General features: G+C 42.2%; 1 protein-coding gene across 3 annotated transcripts in view; it reads left to right on the top strand.

The window, feature by feature from the left end:
• Nucleotides 1-18,098, top strand: part of amdhd1 (amidohydrolase domain containing 1) — a 36,740-nt gene extending 18,642 nt beyond the window's left edge. For all 3 annotated transcript variants that reach the window (XM_073065922.1, XM_073065920.1, XM_073065921.1), the window contains exons 8-9: nt 6,436-6,596; nt 17,734-18,098. In XM_073065922.1, the coding sequence (XP_072922023.1) occupies nt 6,436-6,596; nt 17,734-17,821 (249 nt within the window). In that variant the 3' untranslated portion in view covers nt 17,822-18,098. The remainder of the gene's footprint in view (nt 1-6,435; nt 6,597-17,733) is intronic.
• Nucleotides 18,099-22,145: the final 4,047 nt, after the last annotated feature.

Raw genomic sequence — 22,145 nt, 5'->3', positions numbered from 1 at the left:
GAGAAGCCTTCCTGGCCTTTGGGTCTCACTGCGGATATCATCCATGCAGTCCTCTGGAGCTGACCTCGCATGCTAGAACAGGCATGTCCCTATCTCACCAGGGTATGAGGTCTATTGGAAGTCCTCACCTGGTTTAAGCCACCTGTCGACGTGGTATACCAGGGTTGCATGCAAGCAGCTACTTGGAGCCAAAGGTGTGAACTGAGTGTCCAATGGGGACTAAAGGTGAATGATGCCCCAGAGCGGAAATGAAAAGCCCCTTCACCAGAACTACTACCACTCCCTGGACACCCCATACATCCCAATAATACAGTGCCTTGAAATAGTACTCAGCCCATATTTTCACATTTTACTGTCTCATTTTCTATATTTAAAATGTATTGAAGTAGGATTTTTGAGCTAACCTACAAAACATTGTGCATCATGTCAAATCAAAAGAAAAATTCCAAAGCCTGTCAACAATTTCCCAAAAATTAAAAACCAAAATTGTGAGGCCGAAGAAGTATTTATCCCCTTTGTAATTACTGCGCTAAATTCCCTCAGGTACAATATACTGTATTATCTTACCAACTCACTCAATTTACTAATGTAGAAAATTGGAGGATCACCTGTTTTCAATGAATTCATAAGATTAATAGCCTATAAAGTCTTTCTGTAAGGTCCAACAGTATGGTAGATTTTCAACAAATTAAACCAAAATGAAGACAAAAGAGCATTCAAGGTAAGTCAAGCTAATGATATTAGAGAAGCACAAGTCTGGGGAAGAGTACAAGACCATCTCAAAGTCACTGAACATACCTCGAAGCTCAGTGCAGTTCACCATGAAAATGTGGAAAAAATATGAAACCACAGCCACGCTGCCTAGATCAGGCTGCCCCTTTAAACTCAATCGCCAGGGAAGAATGCCACTTGTAAGAGAGGCTACCATGGTGGCAACAGTCACTCTGAAGTCAGTGACAGCAATTGGAGATGAAGTTCATGGCTCCACGATATCGAAGGCCTTGCACAAAAAGGGTATTTATTTCAGAATAGCAAGGCAGAAGCCCTGGTCCAAAAAAAAGGTATATCCTTGCCTGTAAAGTCTTTGCAAAGCTTCACTTAGAAGATACTGTAAAGATGTGGAAGAAGATCTTGTGGTCAGATGAGAATAAAGTGGAACTCTTTGGCCTCAACACTAAGCAGTATGTGTGGTGTAAATGTAATACTGTACATCAGCCAGGTAATATCATCTCTACTGTAAAGTATGGTCGAGGTGCCATCGTGCTGAGGTGATGATTTTCAGCTGCAGGGACTGAAAATGGGAAGATGTTTGCTGCTAATTACCTGCCAGCTTTTGCCAGAAACCTTAAACCGGGGAGGAAGTTTGTCTTTCAGCAGGACAATGGCCCAAAGCACACTGCCAGAGCAACCATGGAGTGGCTTCAAATGAAGAAAGTTGATGTCCTTGAGTGCCCAAGTCAGAGTCCTGACCTTAACCAGATGGAACATCTCTAGCAAGACCTCAAGACTGCTGTCCACCATTGCTCCCCAACTAACTTGGCACAGCTTGAGGAATTTTGCAAGGAGGGATGGGAAAATCCTGCTCCATCATTGGTGCAAAGCTAATAGAGACATCCAAAAAAATTACTGGCTGTAATGCTGCAAGAGGTGGTTCAACTAAATACTGAGCAAAAAGGCATGAATACTTCTGAACTGCTGACATTCCAGTTTTTCATGCTTTGCAATTTTCCCTGTTTTTGGGGGTCTGTTGTGGAAAAAGGAGCATGTGGTTCACAAATAAAAATTCTCAGTTAAATTGATCCAAATCTGAAAAAATTAGTGTTAGGCAGGTTGAATTTAACAGAGAGCTGCTGAAAAGAAGCGAAGCGATTATCAATGAAGAGATCTTCAAAATGTCTAATGCCCTTCCTATACCAAACATGGAATGCTGAATCGAACGTGGTAGGTAAAAAAAGGTGATTATGTGCGACAGGGCTAGAAACGGAAAACCCCTGGAAACCATAGCATTTCCTGAACTGAGCCCATATACGCAAAGTGTGTCTAACAAGAGGATTAACTATTGATCTGGGCAGACTACTAGGGAGTGCAGAGCCAAGAAGTGCAGAGATGGATAATTATTTAGTGGAGCTCAACTCCATTGCCACCCAGTTAGGGCACTCGGGTTGGCCGTGGAAGAAAGACCAGGAGGTAGCACAACGTATATTAGCTGCCCAATAATATAAGCGAAAGTTAGGTAAAGCCATGCCACCCTCTTTTTTAGATTTTTGGAGGTGGATTTTATTAATTCTAGAGTGCTTATTCTGCCACAGATATGACAAAATAATAGAGTCCAAGGAATCAAAAAAAGATTTAGGAATAAAAATTGGGATAGATTGAAATAAGTATAAAAATTTGGGGAGAACATACATTTTAACAACATTAATACGACCTACCAAAGACATAGATAGAGGTGACCATTGTACCAGACTCTGTTTTGTAGCATATGAAAGATTGACAAAGTTTTCACGAAAGAGATCTTTAAACTTCCTTGTGACTGTAATTCCAAGATAAGTAAATTGATTATGGACTACTTTAAAAGGGAGATCACGAAATATTAGTTCTTGTGCTTCTTTATTAATTGGGAAAAGTTCACTCTTATGTAAGTTGAGTTTATAGCCAGAGATCTGGCTAAACTGGTCAAGAAGTGAAAACATTAGAGGTAAGGATGTAGACGGATATGAGAGAAAGAGTAGTAAGTCATCAGCATAGAGAGAGACTTTATGCTCAACATCCCCTCTCCAAATCCCGGTCAATTCAGGACATTTTCGAAATGCTATCGCCAGAGGTTCTATAGCCAAATCAAAGAGAAAGGGACTTAAGGGGCATCCCTGACGGGTGCCACGTTTGAGATTGAATACTTGGGATTTCTGAAAGTTAGTTAGAACAGAAGCAGTAGGACACAGGTACAGCAATTGGATCCAAGAGATGAAACTTTGGCCGAGGTCAAATTTTTCTAAGACTGCAAAAAGGTAGTTCCACTCTATACGATCAAGTGCTTTCTCCGCATCGGGGGAAATAACACATTCAGGAGTCCCAGTTGGAGCTGAGTATAAGATATTAAATAGACGCCGAATGTTAAAAAAAGGGAGACGGTTTTTAATAAAGCCTGTTTGGTCATCAGAGATAATGGAGGGAATAACGGTTTCTAATCTATGAGCCAACACTTTAGCTAAGATCTTTACATCAACATTGAGCAGAGAGATCGGCCTGTACGAGGAACACTCTGTTGGGTCTTTGCCCTTTTTTAAAAGAAGAATAATAGATGCCTCATTGAAAGAGGGTGGCAATTTACTGTAATTAAACGAGTCAGGTAATACTGAAAGTAACTGAGGAGAAAGAAGTGAAGAGAATGATTTATAAAATTCTACAGGGAACCCATCAGGTCCAGGAGATTTCCCTGAGGACAGTGCAGAAATTGCAAAAGATATTTCTTCTGATGATATAGGCGCATTGAGTTTGGCTTTGAAATCAGATGAGAGTGAGGGGATATTCAGATTCTGTAAAAATTGATCAACAGAGATATTGTCATTCAGAGATTCAGAGGAATAAAGCCGAGAATAAAAATTTTTAAATGCGTCATTAATTTCTAAATGATCCAATGTAAAGTCTCCGTTCTCCTTCCGGATCTTTGTAATATGTTGTTTGGCTTTGGAACGCCTCAGCTGATTGGCTAGGAATTTACCAGACTTATCCCCATGAATGTAAAAGCAACTCTTGCTTTCGAGAAGTTGGCGTTCGACAGGTTGAGTGGACAGAAGGTTAAATTTAGTTTGGAGTTCAACGCGCTTCTTGTATAATTCAGGGTTCTTAGTTTGGGCATATATTTGATCCAAATCTTTAATCTGGTTAATGAGGTCTGATAGATCTGCACGGGATCTTCTGTTGAGATTTGCTGTGTAAGAGATTATTTGACCCCTCAGATATGCTTTCATGGCATCCCAGACAATCTGGGATGGCACTTCAGGTGATGTATTAGTGTTAAAATAAAAGGTTACCTGATCCTTAATAAATTTTACAAAATCATCATCTGATAATAAAGTTGAATCAAACCGCCAGTGTTTATTCCTCTGAGGGAGACCAGGAAAGTTCAGAGAGAGGGTAATTGGGGCATGGTCAGAAATCAGTATACTCTGATAGTCACAAGAGTGGGCAAATGGGATAAGTTGGTTATCGAGTAAGAAATAGTCAATTCTAGTGAAGGTATGGTGAACATATGAGAAAAAAGAATAATCTCTCTCCGTAGGATGGAGGAAACACCATATAGCAGAGATACCAAAATTAGAGAGAAACGATTGGATAGCTAAGGCAGATTTAGTAGGTGATCTGGTAACAGAGGACGATCGATCCAGTTTAGGATCCAACCAACAGTTGAAGTCACCACCCAGTATAAGAGAGTATGAGTTTAAGTCTGGTAGTGAGGAAAAAAACCGTTCAAAAAAGTTAACATCATCAAGGTTGGGGGCATACAGGTTTGCTAGTGCAACTTTAGTGTTATATAGTTTACCAGAAACAATAATAAAACGGCCATTTGTATCAGATATTTTATTATGGAGTTCAAAAGGAATATTTGAGTTAATAAGAATGGAGACTCCCCTAGCTTTAGCGGCAAAGGATGAATGAAAATGCTGACCCGCCCACTTTGACAGAAGCCGGGAGTTATCAAAACAACGAATATGAGTTTCTTGAAGGAAAGCAATGTCAGCTTTGAGTTGTTTGATATGTGAGAATACCTTCCTCCTTTTAACAGGGTGATTCAATCCCTTTACATTCCAGCTCACGAATTTAAGTGCACTAGCCATTATCAATTACTAATGCATAAAAGGCAGCAGGCATATAAAAAGTCAAGCAGTACAATAGCAGTCTGGGAGCAGAGATGTAAACATAGATTCGTAAAATCAAAACATAGACATGTCCTGAGCAATAAAGAGAAACAATAAATACAGTGAGTGATGTTGGAACTGGAAAACCACCCCACCCACACAACCCAAAACTAGACAGCTACCAAAACAAGTAGCTAGCTCTACCAAAAAAATTAACCCAAATACAACTTCCAGATCTGTGTGTGATATACTGTTTTAGTGTCATGGATAGAGGGGAATATAAAGGCCAAGATGCAATGGAATCTTACACATCAATTTTAAAGGACATTGGGTTTAAAGTGTTATCTGAAGATGCCATCTACAACAGGATCCTACCACTAAACATTTCTTTCCCTCCACACATTCTCTGCTTTCTGTAGGGGTCACTCTCTCTGTGACACCCTTGTCCATTCATCCCTCCCCACTGATCTCCCTCCTGGCAAGTGGGATAAGTGCTACACCTGCCCCTACACCTCTCCTTCACCCCATTCAGGACCATAAGCAGTCATTGCAGGTAAGGCAACACTTCACCTGCAAGTCTGGTGCTGTTGTCTACTGTACTTTTCCAGTTGCAGCCTCTTCTACACTGGTGAGACCTGACATAGATTTGGGAACTGCTTCATTGAGCACCTTCACTCCGTGTTAGAAAAGACAGGTTTCCCGGTGTTAACACGTTTCAATTTGACTTCCCATTCTCATTCGGATATGTTGGTCCATGGCCTCCTCTACTGTGAAGATGAGACTTCTCTCGGGTTGAATGAGCAACACCTCATATTGCATCAGTGTAGCCTTCAACCTGATGACATAAACAAGATCAATTTCTCTAACTACCAGTAATTTCTACCCCCATCCCTTCTCTTTCTCTGTTCCCCACTCTGGCTCCCCTTTTACCCTTTTCTCCTCATTTCCACATCACTTCCTTTTGATGCCTCTCTTCCTTTTCTCCCGTGCCTACTGTCCTCTCCAATCAGGTACCCTCTTCTTCAGCCCTTTAGCTCTTCCATCTATCACTTCCGAGCTTCTTACTTCATTCCCCTTCCCTACCCACTTCCTTCCCCCTCGTCTGGTTTCATCTATCACCTGCCAGCTTGTGCTCCTTCTCCCCCCCCCCAGCTTCTTATTCTTACTTCACTCCCCTTCCCTACCCAGTCATCTTATTCTGTCTTCTTGTACCTATTTATTCTGTCTTCTTTCCCCTTCCTTTCTAGCTTTCCAGTCCTGATGAAAGGTCTCAGCCCAGAACTTTATCTGTTTATTCTTCTGCCTAGATACTCCCTGACCTCCAAACTACACAGTGTCCTGACTTGGAAATAACCATTTCTGTTGCTTCCTCAGCAAGTTTCTCCAGCATTTTGTGTGTGTTACTCTGAGTTTCTAGCATCAGCAGAAACTCCTGTGTTAGTCTACTGTATTTTGTTTTCCACAGAACTGTTTTATGCAAATATCATCTTCTATGAGTGAGGCTGCATCTCACTTGGTTCTTTATTGATAACCAGTCTCCACAAACTCTACTTGTTTGACTGTTTTTTCCCTGCAGCCAATGGTTATGCACATGGCCTGTGTAACCATGAAGATGACGATGGCCGAGAGCCTGGTGGCTGCCACTATCAATGCTGCGTACGCTCTTGGAAAATCCAAATCCCATGGCTCTCTGGAAGTGGGCAAAGAGGGGAACATCCTCATCATTAATGCACCCAGGTAGGTCATGCAACACTAGAGTCAAACCACCTACCCTTGACATCTTTGGCACTCCAGTAACACCATCTTCAACATTCTGGGGTCTCCACTGACCAAAACTGAACTGGATGAGCCAAAAGAGCAGATTCAATGCTGCTATCCTTGGGCATGACTCACCTCCTGGTTTTCCAAAGTAGTTCTGCCATGTACACAGCTTGTTGGAATACTTCCCATTTGTCTGGTTGGCAGCTGCTCCAAAACCACTCAGCAATCACAGCTTAGAGCAGCAGAAATGATGGGCACAAGTCAAATTTCAACATTAAAAAGAAGTTTAGATAATTACGTGGATGGGAGGGAATGGAGGGATGTAACCATATAACAATTACAGCACAGAAACAGGCCATCTCGGCCCTTCTAGTCCGTGCGGAATGCTTACTCTCACCTAGTCCCACCTACCTACACTCAGCTCATAACCCTCCATTCCTTTCCTGTCCATATACCTATCCAATTTTTTTTTTTAATGACAAAATCAAACCTGTCTCTACCACTTCTACTGGAAGCTTGTTCCACACAGCTACCACTCTCTGAGTAAAGAAGTTCCCCCTCGTGTTACCCCTAAACTTTTGCCCCCTAACTCTCAACTCATGTCCTCTTGTTTGAATCTCCCCTACTCTCAATCGAAAAAGCCTATCCACATCAATTCTATCTATCCCCCTCATAATTTTAAATACCTCTATCAAGTCCCCCCTCAACCTTCTACGCTCCAAAGAATAAAGTCCTAACTTGTTCAACCTTTCTCTGTAACTTAAGTGCTGAAACCCAGGTAACATTCTAGTAAATCTCCTCTGTACTCTCTCTATTTTGTTGACATCTTTCCTATAATTCGGTGACCAGAACTGTACACCCTGAGCAGGTGGAAGAGACTCGGCAGAATAACAGTTCAGCGGACTGGATGGGCCAGAGGGCCTGTTTCTGTGCTGTAGTGCTCTATGATTCTATGACTCATCCAGGATAAATCAGCCAACCTGATAGTCACCTATCCACTATCCTTAATGTTTATTCCCTCAGTCTATGTGAACCATCTACAAAATATACTAAACTTCTCCAAATGCAGCTTGCAATCTTGCCACCTCTAACACCAAGAAGGACAAAGGTAGCAAATACATGGGATCACCTCTCCTCAAACTGTACAGTGTCCTGACTTGGATATAAACATTTCTGATCCTTCCTCAATGTTAGGTCTAAATCCTAGAGCTCCTCACCCAAGAGCAGACCAGAGCACCTTCACCGTAAGGACTGTGGCATCTCAAGAAGGTTGTTCAGTTCCTCCCCCCGCCCCACCAACCCTTTCAAAGGCAATTGGGGATTGACAGTAAATAACCATGGGGTATCTTTTGGGACAATTTTCCACAGTCATGCATTAAAATAGAAATAGATTTACAGTCTGAAACATATCTATTTATTAAATGTTTTGGATTACCTGAGAATTTTTAAAATACCTACACTGAAGCAGTTACAAGTGAAAAGGAAATCGAATCTAGTTATAGCCAATTAAACCTCAAAATATTCTGTTCTGTGCTGTATTGTTTGAAGTTCTATTACCAACCTCCTCCAATAGTTTCCCTACCACACCATTCTATAGCTTTAAGGATTTTACTTGAAGTATAGTGAGTTTTCAGTATTTATACGGTGCACTTTGTTCAGTTCCGCACAGCTTGTTATAGGAAGGATGTAGAACCTTTAGAGAGCAGGCAGAGGAGATTTACTATGATGTTGCCTGGATTGGAGAGCAAGTCTTATGAGGAAGGGTTGAGCAAAGGAGGGTGAGAGGTGAATTGATAAAGGTGTACAAGATGATAAGAGACAGCAGACCATAAGACATAGGAGCTGAATTAGGCCATTCAGCCCATTGTTTGCTCTGCCATTTCACCATGGCTGATCCTGGATCCCACTCAACCCCATACACCTGCCCTCCCACCATATCCCTTGATGCCCCGAGCAATCAGGAATCTATCAATTTCCGCTTTGAATATACGCACAGACTTGGCTTCCAACACTGTCTGTGGCAGAGCATTCCACAGATTCACTGGTCTTTTGCCTAAAGAATTCCTCTTTACTTCTGCTCTAAAAGATTGCCCCTCAGTTCTGGATACACCCACCGGAGGAAACATCCTCTCTACATCCACCTTATCTAGTCCTTTTAACATTTGGTAGGTTTCAGTGAGATCCCCTCGCATTCTTATATATTCTTATAATGCTCCTCATATGTTAATCCCTTCATTCCCAGAATCAGCCTTGTGAACCTCCTCTGGACTCTCTCCAATGACAATGCATCCTTTCTGAGATAAGTGCCCCAAAACTGTTGACAGTACTCCAAGTGTAACCCGACTAGTGTCTTATAATGCTCCTCATATGTTAATCCCTTCATTCCCAGAATCAGCCTTGTGAACCTCCTCTGGACTCTCTCCAATGACAATGCATCCTTTCTGAGATAAGTGCCCCAAAACTGTTGACAGTACTCCAAGTGTAACCCGACTAGTGTCTTATAATGCTCCTCATATGTTAATCCCTTCATTCCCAGAATCAGCCTTGTGAACCTCCTCTGGACTCTCTCCAATGACAATGCATCCTTTCTGAGATAAGTGCCCCAAAACTGTTGACAGTACTCCAAGTGTAACCCGACTAGTGTCTTACAAAGCTTCAGCATGATCTCCTTGGTTTTATGTTCTATTCCCCTTGAAATAAATGCCAACTTTACCACAGACTTAACCTGTAAATTAACCTTCTGGGTGTCTTGCATGAGGACTACTAAGTCCCACTACACATCTGATGTTTGAACCTTCTCTTCATTTAGGTAAAAGTTTGCACTATTGTTCCCTTTACCAAAATTCATTATCATACATTTCCCAACACTGTATTCCATCTGACACTTTTTTGACCATTCTTAAATTTGTCTAAATCTTGCTGCAATCGCATTGCTTCCTCAGTACTACCTACCCCTCCGCCTAACTTTGTATCATCCGCTAACTTTGCCACAAAGCCATCAATTCCATTATCTGAATCATTAACAAAGAATGTGAAAAGTAGCAGTCGCAATACTGACCCCTGAGGAATACCACTAGTCACTGGCAGCCAACCAGTAAAGGCTCCTTTTATTCCCATTCACTGTCTCCTGGTTGTCAGGCAGTCCTCTGTCCATGCCAGTATATCTCCTGTAACACCATAGGATTTTATCTTGTTAAGGAGCCTCACGTGAGGTACCTTATCAAATGCCTTCTGAAAATCCAAGTAAGTAACATCCACTGCCTCTCCTTTGTCCACCCTGCTTGTTACTTCCTCAAAGAATTCTAACAGATTTGTCAGGCAAAATACAGAAACGTAGACTGAGAGATAGCAAGAGACTTTTCTCCCAGGGCAGCACTGGCTAATACCAGGGAGCATAATTTTAAAGTGATTGGAAGGAAGTGTAGGGGGAACATCAGAGGTAAATTTTTTACACACAGTAGTGGGTGTTGTTGTGTATTTAATATTTCAGTAATATTAGAGTAGTATTATAAATATATTTTTGATTAAGCATTTTCTGTTATTTGAATAGTTCATTGTGGTTATATATAAAAAGTACATGAATTCCATGTCATCACACCACTGTGTCATGTGTGCAAGACTCACATTGCAGACTCCCACCTTTTCTTTCAATTAGTCTAATGTTTTGGTGTCACAGACTATAACAGGTGCATGGGACGCTCTGCCAGGGGTGGTGGTAGTGACAAATGCATTAGGAACATTTAAGAAACTCTTAGAAAGGCAGAAAGATGATAGAAAAATGGAGGTGGTAAGTGTTAGATTGATCTTAAAGTTGGTTAAAGGTCAGCAGAACATTGTGAGATGAAGGTCCTGTACTGTAATATTCTAATTACCTGTCATTGTCTCATATCAAAATGAGTAACAGCATTGAAACTGATAATATAAAGAGCATACTTTTATTAAATTTGAAAATTGTGAAATATTGATTGCAGTCTCTTTGAATGTAATTGTTTATTAGTGCTTATTGGCATTTAATTGACATTACTATCCAAGACCCATTTTAAATACAAAATGAATGTGTATAAAATTAAAGCTTAACACTTATTAAACAGGAGCTAGAGGAATTGAAACCAATTGGTTATGGATAGAGCAGAGTTTACAACATGCAATTATGTTGTCATTATCTGTAAGTCCTACAGTTACTTTTATTTTTATCTTTATTATCTTAAGGTGATACAATTACAATAAAGTAGCTTTACTAAGCTAAATATATATTCTACTAGTTAAAGCTCTAGCAGGCTTATTCTTCATTGTGAAAGAAAATAGGTTTGAAATGTCTACAGATGATACAAATCTGGGTTGCATAGTGTAATAGATATGTCTTTAAAGATGCCCCAGGTCTCCCCCCATCAACTCTGACAAATTAACCAGCTGCTGTATCAATAGGGCAAATGCAAGCAGGCTTTTCCACTGAGATTGGGTGAGAATTAGAGGTCATGGGTTAAGGGTAAAAAGTGAAATATTTAAGAAGAACACGAGGACGAACTTCAGTGAGAGTGTGGAATGAGCTGCAAGTGGAAGTGGTGGAAATGGGTTCAATTCCAACATTTAAAAGATGTTTGGATAAGTACATGGATGGGAAGGTTATAGTCCAATGCAGGTCGATGGGACTAGGCAGAACAGTAGTTTGGCATGAACTAGTTGGGTTGAAGGGCCTGTTTCTTGCTTTGGATTTTAAAAGAAGTGGCCAAAGAAGGGGATATATTGGTTATGATCTTTCAATATTCTATGGCTTTGGAAAATCACAAATTTAACATCCCTGGACCAGGAAGGAGAGGACAGAAAGCAAGAAAGTGAAGACCTGTGGACTAGTATCTGCTTCCTGGAAAATGCTGGAAAAACATTATAAAGATGGTGGCATCTGGAAAATGGCCGGACTATCTAGCAAAGTCAGAATGGTTTTATGAAAGAGAAATTACATTGGGCAAATTTGTTAGACTTGCATGGAAAGTTAATGAGTAGGGTAGATACGAAGGACCAGTAGATGTGGTGTATGTAGATTTTCAGCAGGTATTTGATAAGGTGCCAGGTAAACACTTAGTATAAAAGATAAAACCTCACGGTGTGGTGAGATCTGATGGTTTGGTAGGTTGAGAATGTTTTGGCTAAATGGAAGATGGGCAAACTAACAAAATCAAACAGTCTAGATAAGTGGGTCATTTTCAGTCATATTTTATGCGGTGCCAAGGGACTCAACCATTTATAATTTGCATTAAGGACTCATGTCAAGTAACACAAAGATGGGTGGGAAAGCAGATTCCTAAGTAGCTGCCACAGCCAGCTCTTGAGTCCTTGGAGACTCTTGTACTTGTAAAAATGCAATCCCCTTCTATCAATTCCTCCGTCTCCACTGCATCTGCTGTCAGGATGAGGTTTTTCATTCTAGAATGAAGGAGATGTCCTCCTTTTTCAAAGTAAGGGTCTTCCCTTCCTCTACCATGAACACTGCCCTCAACAGCATCTCTTCCATTTCACGCATGTCTACTCTCACCCTATCCTCCCACCATCCTACAAGGGATAGGGTTCCTCTTGTCCTCACCTACCACCCTACCAGCCACCGCATCCAGCACATAATTCTTCAAAACGTCTGCCACCTCCAATTGGATCCCACCACCAAACACATCTTTACCTCCCTCCTCCCCACTTTCTGCTTTCCACAGAGATCACTCCCTACATGATCCCCTTGTCCATTCATCCCTCCCCACTGATCTCCCTCCTGGCACTTAACCTTGCTACACCTTTCCCTACACCTGCTCCCTCGCTATCATTCAGGGCCCCAAACAGTCCATCCAGGTGAGGCAACACTTCACCTGTGAATCAGTTGGGCTCATATACTGTGTTCAGTGCTCCTAGTGTGGCCTCCTGCATATCGGTGAGACCCGACATAGATTGGGAGACTGCTTCATCAAGCACCTATGCTCCATCCACAAGCGGGATCTCCCTGTACCCACCTATTTTAATTCCACTTCCCATTCTGATATGTCCATCCATGGCCTCCTCCATAGTTGTGATAAGGCCTTGCTTAGTCTGGAGGAACAACACCTTATATTCCATTTGTGTAGCCTCCGACCTGATGGCATGTACATTGATTTCTCAAACTTCTAATAATGCCTCTCCCACACCCTCACCATTTCCCATCCCCTTTTCCCTCTCTCATGGTATCTCCTTGCCCGCTCATCACCTCCCTCTGGTGCTCCCCTCTCTCCCACCCCCTTTTTCTTTCTTTCATGGCCTTCTGTCTCTTTCACTAATCAACTTCCTAGCTCTTTGCTTCATCCCTCCCTCTCCATTTCACCTATTGCCTGGTGTTTCTCTCTCCCCTCCCCCCATCTTTCAAATCCTCTCCTCAGCTTTTTTTTGCTCCAGTCTCACCAAAGGGATTCAGCCCAAGACGTCAACTGTACTTTTTTCCATAGATGCTGCCTGGTCTGCTGAGTTCCTCCAGCATTTTGTGTGTGTTGCTCGGATTTCCAGCATCTGCAGATTTTCCCTTGTTTGTGAGCTGCTTATTTATTATGCTTCTGACAGCTCCATTATTACAGCCCTGTGCTTTACACACATTCAGTGTGGGTCAGCTCCTCTAAAAGAATGGCTGAGCCAAAATGAAGGTCTTTCTCTGTTGCATTAAACACTGCATTAACTCTCAAGAGGTTTCAAGATGGCACCAATAAGTGGCGACTCTTTGCATGCAGCTCCGATGGGAATCATCAAATATTCCTGTTTAGGACTACTATGGGTGGAATCCACATCACAGGCATGGGTACTGCAATCAGCAGCATTGTTTTAGGATGTTTAAAAAAATCTATCGAAACTTAAAATCGGTGGATCCCGGATTGCAGACTCAGGTCACGAATGCAGTCCCCTTTAAGTAAACAGTAGTGGAGAGATCTTGCTGGGCTACAGGTACGATTGAAACCCAGACTTTGGAGACCCACTCCTGACTATCCTGACAATCTCTAGAAAATAAAACTGAAGACCTCAGAACAAGATCACTGTACCAGAGGGATGTCAAGGACTGTTGTGTACTTTGCTTTTTCAGACGCAGCATTGCAGCTGGGTGGCTTCACCATTCTCTGCAAAGACAGGACAACTCAGTTTCTTTTTAAAGGGCAGAAGAGATGGAGTATACTTTATGATTAATTCATCGTGACTCACAGACGTGGCGGTGCTCTCTCAGTCCTGCTCACCCAAACTGGAACATCAAGTGGTCAAACATCTATTTTATCTGCCAAGGGAGCTTTCCACCATCATCCTGATAGCGGTGTACATTCCACCTCAGACTAACGTCAGGCAGGCACTGAAGGAGCTGATCTGTCACAAAACAGCACACCCTTGATGTTCCCCCTATCATTGCAAGGGATTTCAACCAGGCCAGCCTGAACAAATCTCTAAACAACTACCATCAACATACCACCTGTAGAACCAGAGACAACGCACTTGACCACTGCTAAAACACCATCAGTAATGTTTGCTGTGCCATCCCATGCCCACACTATGGAAAGTCCATTCACCTGGCTGGACTTCTACTCCCAGTGTACAGGCAGAGACTAAAGACCACAGCACCACTGATGAGGACCAAGAAGGTTTGGTCAAGGGAGGTAGAGGAGTGCTTACAGAACTGCTCTGAGTCAGTGGACTGGACAATATTCAGGGATTCATCTTCAAATGAATATTCCATAGTTCTCAGTGACTTCATTGAGATCTGTGTGAATGAGTGTGTGCCTTCGAGAACATACTGGACATACCCAAACCAAAAGCCATGGATGAACCAGGAGATTCACAGTCTGCTGAAGGTATTCAAGGCTGGTAATCAAGAACTGTACAAGAAGTCGAGGTACAACCTAATGAAGGCTATTTTAAGAGTGAAAAAATAATTCCAATTGAGGTTATAAATGGAATTGGATGCACATCAGCTTAGCCAACGTTTACAGGCCATTACTTCCTACAAAGCGAAACCCAACATCATGAATGGTTGTGATACTTCTTACAGATGAGCTCAACACCTTTTATGCATGCTTTGAAAAGGAGAATAAAACTACTCCTGTGCAAATCCCTGCAGCATCTGGTGACCTCTGCCTAGGAGGCCAACTTTGGAACATCTTTCAAGAGGGTGAGCCATTGTAAAGTGCCAGGGCCTGATGGCTCTGAAAACCTGTGCCAACCAATGGGTGGAAGTGTTCAAGGTCATCTTCAGTCTCTCACTTTTGCACTTGGAGGTTCCCACCTTCTTCAAAAGGACAACCATCATGCCAGTGCCAAGAATAGTAGGGTGGACATCTCAACGACTATTGCCCAGTGACATTCACATCTACGGAGATGAAGTGCTTTGAGAATTTGGTCATGGCCAGAATCAACTCCTGCCCCAGCAAGCACCTGGATGCACTACAATTTGCCCCTCGCCACATTAGGTCTACAGTGGATGAAATCTCACTGGCTCTTCATTTGGCCTTGGATCTCCTGGATGATAGTAATAGCTACATGAGGCTGCTGCTTATTGACTACAGCTCAGCGTTCAACACCATCATACCCTCACTACTAATCAACTAGTTCCAAAACCTGGGCCTCTGTACCTCCTTCTGCAACTGGATCCTTGACTTCCTCACCAGGAGACCACAGTCTGTGTGGATCAGAAATGACATCTTCTCCTCGCTGGCAGTCAACACTGGTGCACCTTGATGTGTGCTTAGCCCACTGCTGTACTGTCTCTACACCTACCACTGTGTGGCTAGACACAGGTCAAACACCATCTGTTAATTTGCTGACAACACAACTATTGCAGGCAAAATTTCAGATGGCGATAAGGAGGCATACAAGAGTGATATAGATCAGCTGGTTGAGTGGTGTTACAACAACAACCTTGCTCTCATTGTCATATGACCAGGAAGTTCATTGTGATGTTCAGGAACAGGAAGTCGAGGGAACATACACCAGTCCTCATCAAGTGCTCAGCAGCAGGAAGGGTGAGCAGTTTCTAGTTCCTGGGTGTCAACGTCTCCGAATACCTATCGTGGACCCAACATATTGATGCAGTTACACAGAAGGCACGATAGTGGCTATATTTCATTAGGAGTTGGAGGAGATTTAGTATGTCACCGAAGACCCTGACAAATATCTACAGATGTACTGTGGAGAGCAGTCTAACTGGTTGCATCAGCACCTTGAGGAGCCACTGAACAGGATTGGAAAAAGCTGCAGAAAGTTGTAAACTCAGCCAGTTCCATCATGGGTACTAGCCTAATTGAGGACACCTTCAAAAGGCAAAGCCTGGCATCCATTATTAAGGACCCCCATCACCCAGGACATGCTCAATGTTTCAGTAACAGTTTATTCCCCTTCATCAGATTTCTGAATGGACAACGAACCCATGTACACTACCTCACTATTTTTCTTCTCTAATTTAATTTTTAAATATATATATACTTAACATAATTTCTAGTTTTTAAATTATGTATTGCAATGTACTGCTGCCTCAAAACAAAAACATTCATGACATATGCCAGATACTAAACCTGAATCTGATACTGATTCTGAGAAGTGTTAAGTCTTTTCTAAAACTTATCTCAAAAACCATGATAAGTATTTGAAAAAGTTGCTATTTCAAAACCTCACGTGTAGCTGGTTCATACCTTACATTGAACATTGTTCTTGCCCAAGGATTTAACCTTATTAGCTTCTTTAACTGTTACCAATGATACAATAGATTAATGAACTTACATTATTTTTTCTTGTCTAAATGATAGCTCCTTTAATTCTATACCATTTTATATACTATTGTATCAAGTTTTAGTTTAACAATTTCTCTCTGTTATAAGATCTTAAAAATCACAACATCTGAAACTGAAGATCTAAGTACAATTTCCTTATGAAGTCATATTGTGCTTCATAGAAATGCAGTAGACCATAGAACATAGTAGGCACATTCTATAGGCATCCGTTAGTCTTGTGAGACCAGGATTTGCACCTTGGAAGGTTTTCCAGGGTGCAGGCCTGGGCAGGGTTGAATGGGAGACCAGCAGTTGCCCAAGCTGCAAGCCTGCCCCTCTCCACACCACCGATGTTGTCCAGGGGAAGGGCACTAGGACCCAAGCAGCTTGGCACTGGTGTCGTCGCAGAGCAATGTGTTGTCAAGTGCCTTTGAGGCTCGAATCAGTGACCTTCAGATCACTAGACCGATGCCTTATCCACTAGGCCACGCGCCAACACGAGGTAGCATTAGGCTAGCACAGTGCTAATGCAGCTTAGGGCGTTCTGGAGATTTTGCACTGTCTGTAAGGAGTTTGCACTTTCTCCACATGAACCACGTGGGTTTCCTCCCACAGTCCTAAAATGTATGGGTTAATAGGTTAATTGGTCATTGTAAATTGTCCTGTGATTAGGCTAGGGTTAGATGGGTGGGCTTCAGGGCAGTGTGGCTTATTGAGCTGGAAGGGCCTCTTCCACACTGTATCTTTAAATATAGGACAAGTACAGCACAATACAGGCCCTTCAGCCCACAATGTTGTGCTGACCTTTTAACCTACTTTTAGCCCTCCACTACTATAATACCCTCAACTTTTCTATCATCCATGTGCCTATCTAAGAGTTTTTTTAAATACCCCTAATGTATCTGCCTCTACCACCAACCCTGGCTCAGCGTTCCACGCACACAATGCTCTCTGTGTGTGTAAAAAAAATAAAAAAAAAATAACTAAAAAAAAAGTTGCCTCTGACATCCCTCCTATACTTTCCTCCAATCACCTTAAAATTATGTCATCTTGAATTGGCCATTTCCACCTGAAGAAGTCTCTGGCTATCCACTCAATCTATGCTTCTTATCATATTGTACATCTTTATCAAGATATCTCTCATCCTCCTTCGCTCCAAAGAGAAAAGCCCTAACTGGTTCAATCTATCTTCACAAGATATGCTCTCTAATCCAGACAGCATCCTAGTGAATCTCTACTGCACCCACTTTAAAACTTCCACATCCTTCCTGGTGACCAGAAGTGAATAGAATATTCCAAGTATGTCTAACAACTATCTTATAGAGCTGCAACATTACCTTGCAATAACAAATGCTTTTCTTTTTTTAAAGGTGGGAGCATTTGATTTATCAGTTTGGAGGTCATCGGGAGCTAATCAAGTATGTAATTACGAAAGGAAAAATTGCTTATGAAAATTAAAGATGTTTTGGTTATTAACAGTGTGGAAGCTCCTTACCTGAGGTCATTTAACAAGGATATTGATCATGAATTTGAACACCCACATTATGAACAAGTTTAAAAAGTCTGTATAAACTTGGACACCAACAGAAGGTCAAGACTGAAAGATGTCTTCCAGGGTCATCCGTTAATATCTTGAGAAATGTCTTAATGTTTGCTTGTTGATTCATGTTTTGCCGTACCTTTGAGTGTAGTCACTATTTCAATATATGCAAGAAATAAATAGTCTATAAATAAATTATCTGGTCGTATGCTGTTTGATTCCACTTGAAGGTGACATTTATCTGAAGAATTCACCAATGTTTCCTTCTGTCTGTCATTGGTTTGTGTCTTCGTGATTATCTGCCTATGTGAATGGCTCTGGTATACAAATAATACAGCTGGTTTCATCAAGCCCTTGCTTGTATGGGTTCCTCATTCATCCAGACACTAAAGAGGGGACCAACCTCACCAGCCAGGAAGCCCAGCAGAATTGTTTACACCATTATCCAAAATGTTGCTTTTTGTACAAACTACATTTGCTGAAAATATGTTTGGTAAGGCCTGCTTATGTTAAAATCCTAACTCCCACCCTCCTATTTACATTCAGGAGGTTAAGGTAAATCAATTAATAGGAATGTTCACCAGCTGTCCTTGTGTATACCTCCCTTTACCCAACAAATCAGGTTCAACTGGGGGTGTGTGTGGGAAGAATATGAGATGTCCATCAAGTCATTTAGTCTGACAATCACTGTCTGAATTAATCAAATTTTCAAAAATATGGAGCTAAACTGAGCTTGAGGGTCTACTAAATGAGCCAGCATACGAGTACAACCTGCTAGAAATTGCCCCCACTGTCTAACCATCACAGACTATGCCTGTCTGACTTTGGGAGTCAACACTGAACTTTGGTTGAGGACACCAGGCCGTATTTTCCAGTGCAAGCACATTCCATTATATTAGCGCCAATGGAATATGAGGCTCAACAGATTAAGAGCCAAGCTAACGGCTCAAGGTTGGACATTTCTTTTGATCCTCTCAAGTACAATGTGGTATTCCTTCATACTCTCTGTTCTTCACTCAGCTCTAAGACCAAACCTGGCTCAATGTTGGGAGCAGAACCTAGTAGATGTGAAATGAGGCTCTAAACTTACAATACTTAATTACAATAACATCAATGCTTGTTAAACATCAAGCCCAGAAGGCAAGGCTGAAGGTTGAAGTCCAGAGCTCAATGAGTCCAAGTCTCAATGAAAGCCCGAAAGGTCAAAGAGCAAAGTCTGGAGGTAGAGTGAGAGTCCATGTCAGAGACTGTAGGTTGGAGATCCAATGTCTGCAAGTTTGAGAGTCCAGGGCTGGGACTGGAGGCTCAGGACCTGTTCTGGCATGGAAGGCCTGGGTGTGTGTGATGAGATGGCAGGGTGGGAAAGTTTCTTGTTTTGCCTTCCTTTTCTCTGATCTGATTTTGCTGTTGTTGTTGCTTCTGCTGTACTGTGTTGTGTTGTTGTGCTGAACGTTGTGGGCATGCCGTGTTGGCATCAAAATGTGCAGCAGACACTTGTGGCTGTCCCAGTACATGCTTAGAAATGTTGGTTGTTAATACGATTGATGCATTTCTCTGTGTTTCATGTTACATGTGAAAATTAATCTGAATCTGCTTCTGAATCTGAATCTGATTTTGAATGCAATATGACCTTGAGAAGGCAAAGCTTATCACACAGCCAATGGATCAGGTTAAAGCCCTGCACTCCTGCCACATCCAGTTGGAGTCATGGAATTAGGAGAACAAAGTTCCACATACCACTCTGTCCTCAACGATAAATGAGCAAAGCACAATGTCAAACAGACAAAGCTGAAGAGTTAATTTCAGCTAAAAGTACTAAGTAGATGAGCCATTTCTCCTCTTGAGGTCCCCACCACCAGAGGTACCAGTTTTCATCAATTCCCGTTTCCTACATATCAGCTATGGCTCGGTAGACTGGATGCATCAAAGGTTATAGGTCCTGATAGAGGATACTTGTGCTCTAGACTGAGCTGTTATGGTGTAGTTACATCACTACCATATAGGCATGTCCATTCAACCCAAGTAAGGTCAGTCCAATCTTGCTTATTAGAGACAAGAGAATGCGGATGCTGGAGAAAGGGCACCTCTTATTCCACCGGGGTAGTGTACAGCCCAACACTGAATTCTCCAGAGTAACAGTGTTACAATGATCACCCTTGTAATAATGACCAGTGTGACACAGTGAGATGTGTATTTACCGACAAGCACCTTACTGTCTCAATGGGAGAACACATGAACTTACACAACCAATACCTGTGTACACACCAACCAAGTTTTCCTGACCTTCCATGAACAGTCAAACAGGAAAGATATTACCAGTTGAACAGGAGTTTTTGCTGCTGGCCACATGCTCCTTGTGGTCCCATTTCAAATTTCCACGTGTCTGTGGGGCTCCTCACATCCACAATAGTTGTTCTCATACAGAGCTACATTTGAAGCGTCTGGTTTAATATTCATTTCTTACCAATTCATTCCAGTGTCATTGGCTACTGATCATGTGTCTGACCTTTCACACCTGTTTACTGGCTCTGCTCCAGCCCAGCATCCATTTATTGCCCTATTCCCAGCAAGTGACAATCGGTAATTTATGGCTCTTTGTTCTCAATCAGCCATCAACTTGAATTACACAGACCAGCATTCTCAAGCCTGCATGTTATATCCAACTTCTTATTTGGAAATGATCTTTAGTTCAACAGATTACCTGAGGCATCATTGTGTCTCTTTTAAGACACTGATCAAGCCCAGCGAACGACTCACAAAATGGTCGTCTTCATAAAATGGCAGCCTCTATCTCCTCCCTCATGGCCAGAACACAAGCAATTGGACTGTCTGCTTCCACTGATTTGCAGACTGTAGTTCTTTATGGCCAACATCACACGGAGGGAGAAACAGCTCATATTCTGCCTGGGTAAACTCCAACCTGACAGCATGATCATCAATTTCTCTCCCATCTCTTTTTTTCCCATTCCTTAATTCTGGCTCCCCTCTTACCCCTTCTCCTCACCTGCCCATCACTCCTTCCCTCTCTCTCATGGTCTACTCTTCTCTCCTATCAGATTCCATCTTCTTCAGCCCTTTACCTTTTCCACCAATCATCTCCCAGCTTCTCATTTCATTACCCCTCTTCCACCACAAAACTACTTTACCTATCACCTGTCAGGTCCTTTCCAGTCGTGATGAAGTATCTCTGCCCAAAATGTCAACTCCTTATTCCTCTCCATAGATACTACCTGATCTGCTGAGTTGCTTTAACATTTTGTGCGTATTACTTTGGATTTTCAGCATCTGCTGAATTGCTTTTGTGATTGAACTCTCCACTTTCAGGTGAACTGCTGCCTTTTATCCATTTCCTCTCTCCTCCCCATCTACCCACTTTCTTCTACGTCCACCTCTGCCCCCATTACACAATTTCTTTCCCCTCCTCCACCCACTCCATACCCTTATGACCCACACCTCCCTTGATTCCACAATCCACCTTGTTGTCTATCAGATTCTGTCATCTTCAGCTCTTTGTTGAATCCATCTATCACCTCCCAGCTTCTATCACTATTTCCACCTGCCTCTCCTCCATCTGCCTATCAACCCTCCTCAAGCAAGAGAAAATCGGCAGATGCTGGAAATCTGAACAATACACACAAAATGCTGGAGGAACTCAGCAGGCCAGGCAGCATCTATGGAAAAGAGTACAGTCAACATTTCGGGGAGTCCTGCCAAAGAAGCTCAACCCAAAACGTTGACTGTACTCTTTTCCATAGATGCTGCCTGTGTCACCGGGTTCAGACATGGCCCATTGCGGAGTCAGAGACACTGAAGCAGGTCAATATTTCACAGACTTTAATGCGAACAGTGTTAAAGGGAAAACACTAGGCCAAACAGGGTCATTAACCAAAACTCTCAGATGGAAAACAAAGCCTACACTGTGGCTGAAAAGAACAACTAAATATTAAATGAATACCGTTAGTCTTCACAGTCAGTTGACTCAACAGTCCAATTTCTCAGGTAAGGCCGAATGCAGACAGGCAGCAAAGCATTGCTGTGCTATGTCCAAGTCCCAACAAATACTACAGCGGAATGAATGGAGTTAAATACTATCACAATGAAATAATAATTAGCTGACACATGCATATTCACAAGCCCAATTGCCTTATCTACTGCGCTGCCAAATCCGTGGTTGTGACAGCCTGGCCTGCTGAGTTCCTCCAGCATTTTGTGTGTGTTGCTATCACCCCTCCTCACCTGGAT

This window comes from Hemitrygon akajei, chromosome 14, assembly GCF_048418815.1.
Source record: "Hemitrygon akajei chromosome 14, sHemAka1.3, whole genome shotgun sequence".
NCBI classification, from domain to species: domain Eukaryota; kingdom Metazoa; phylum Chordata; class Chondrichthyes; order Myliobatiformes; family Dasyatidae; genus Hemitrygon; species Hemitrygon akajei.
Note: the sequence above shows the minus strand (reverse complement) of the source record. Positions and strands in the feature narration are given on the sequence as shown.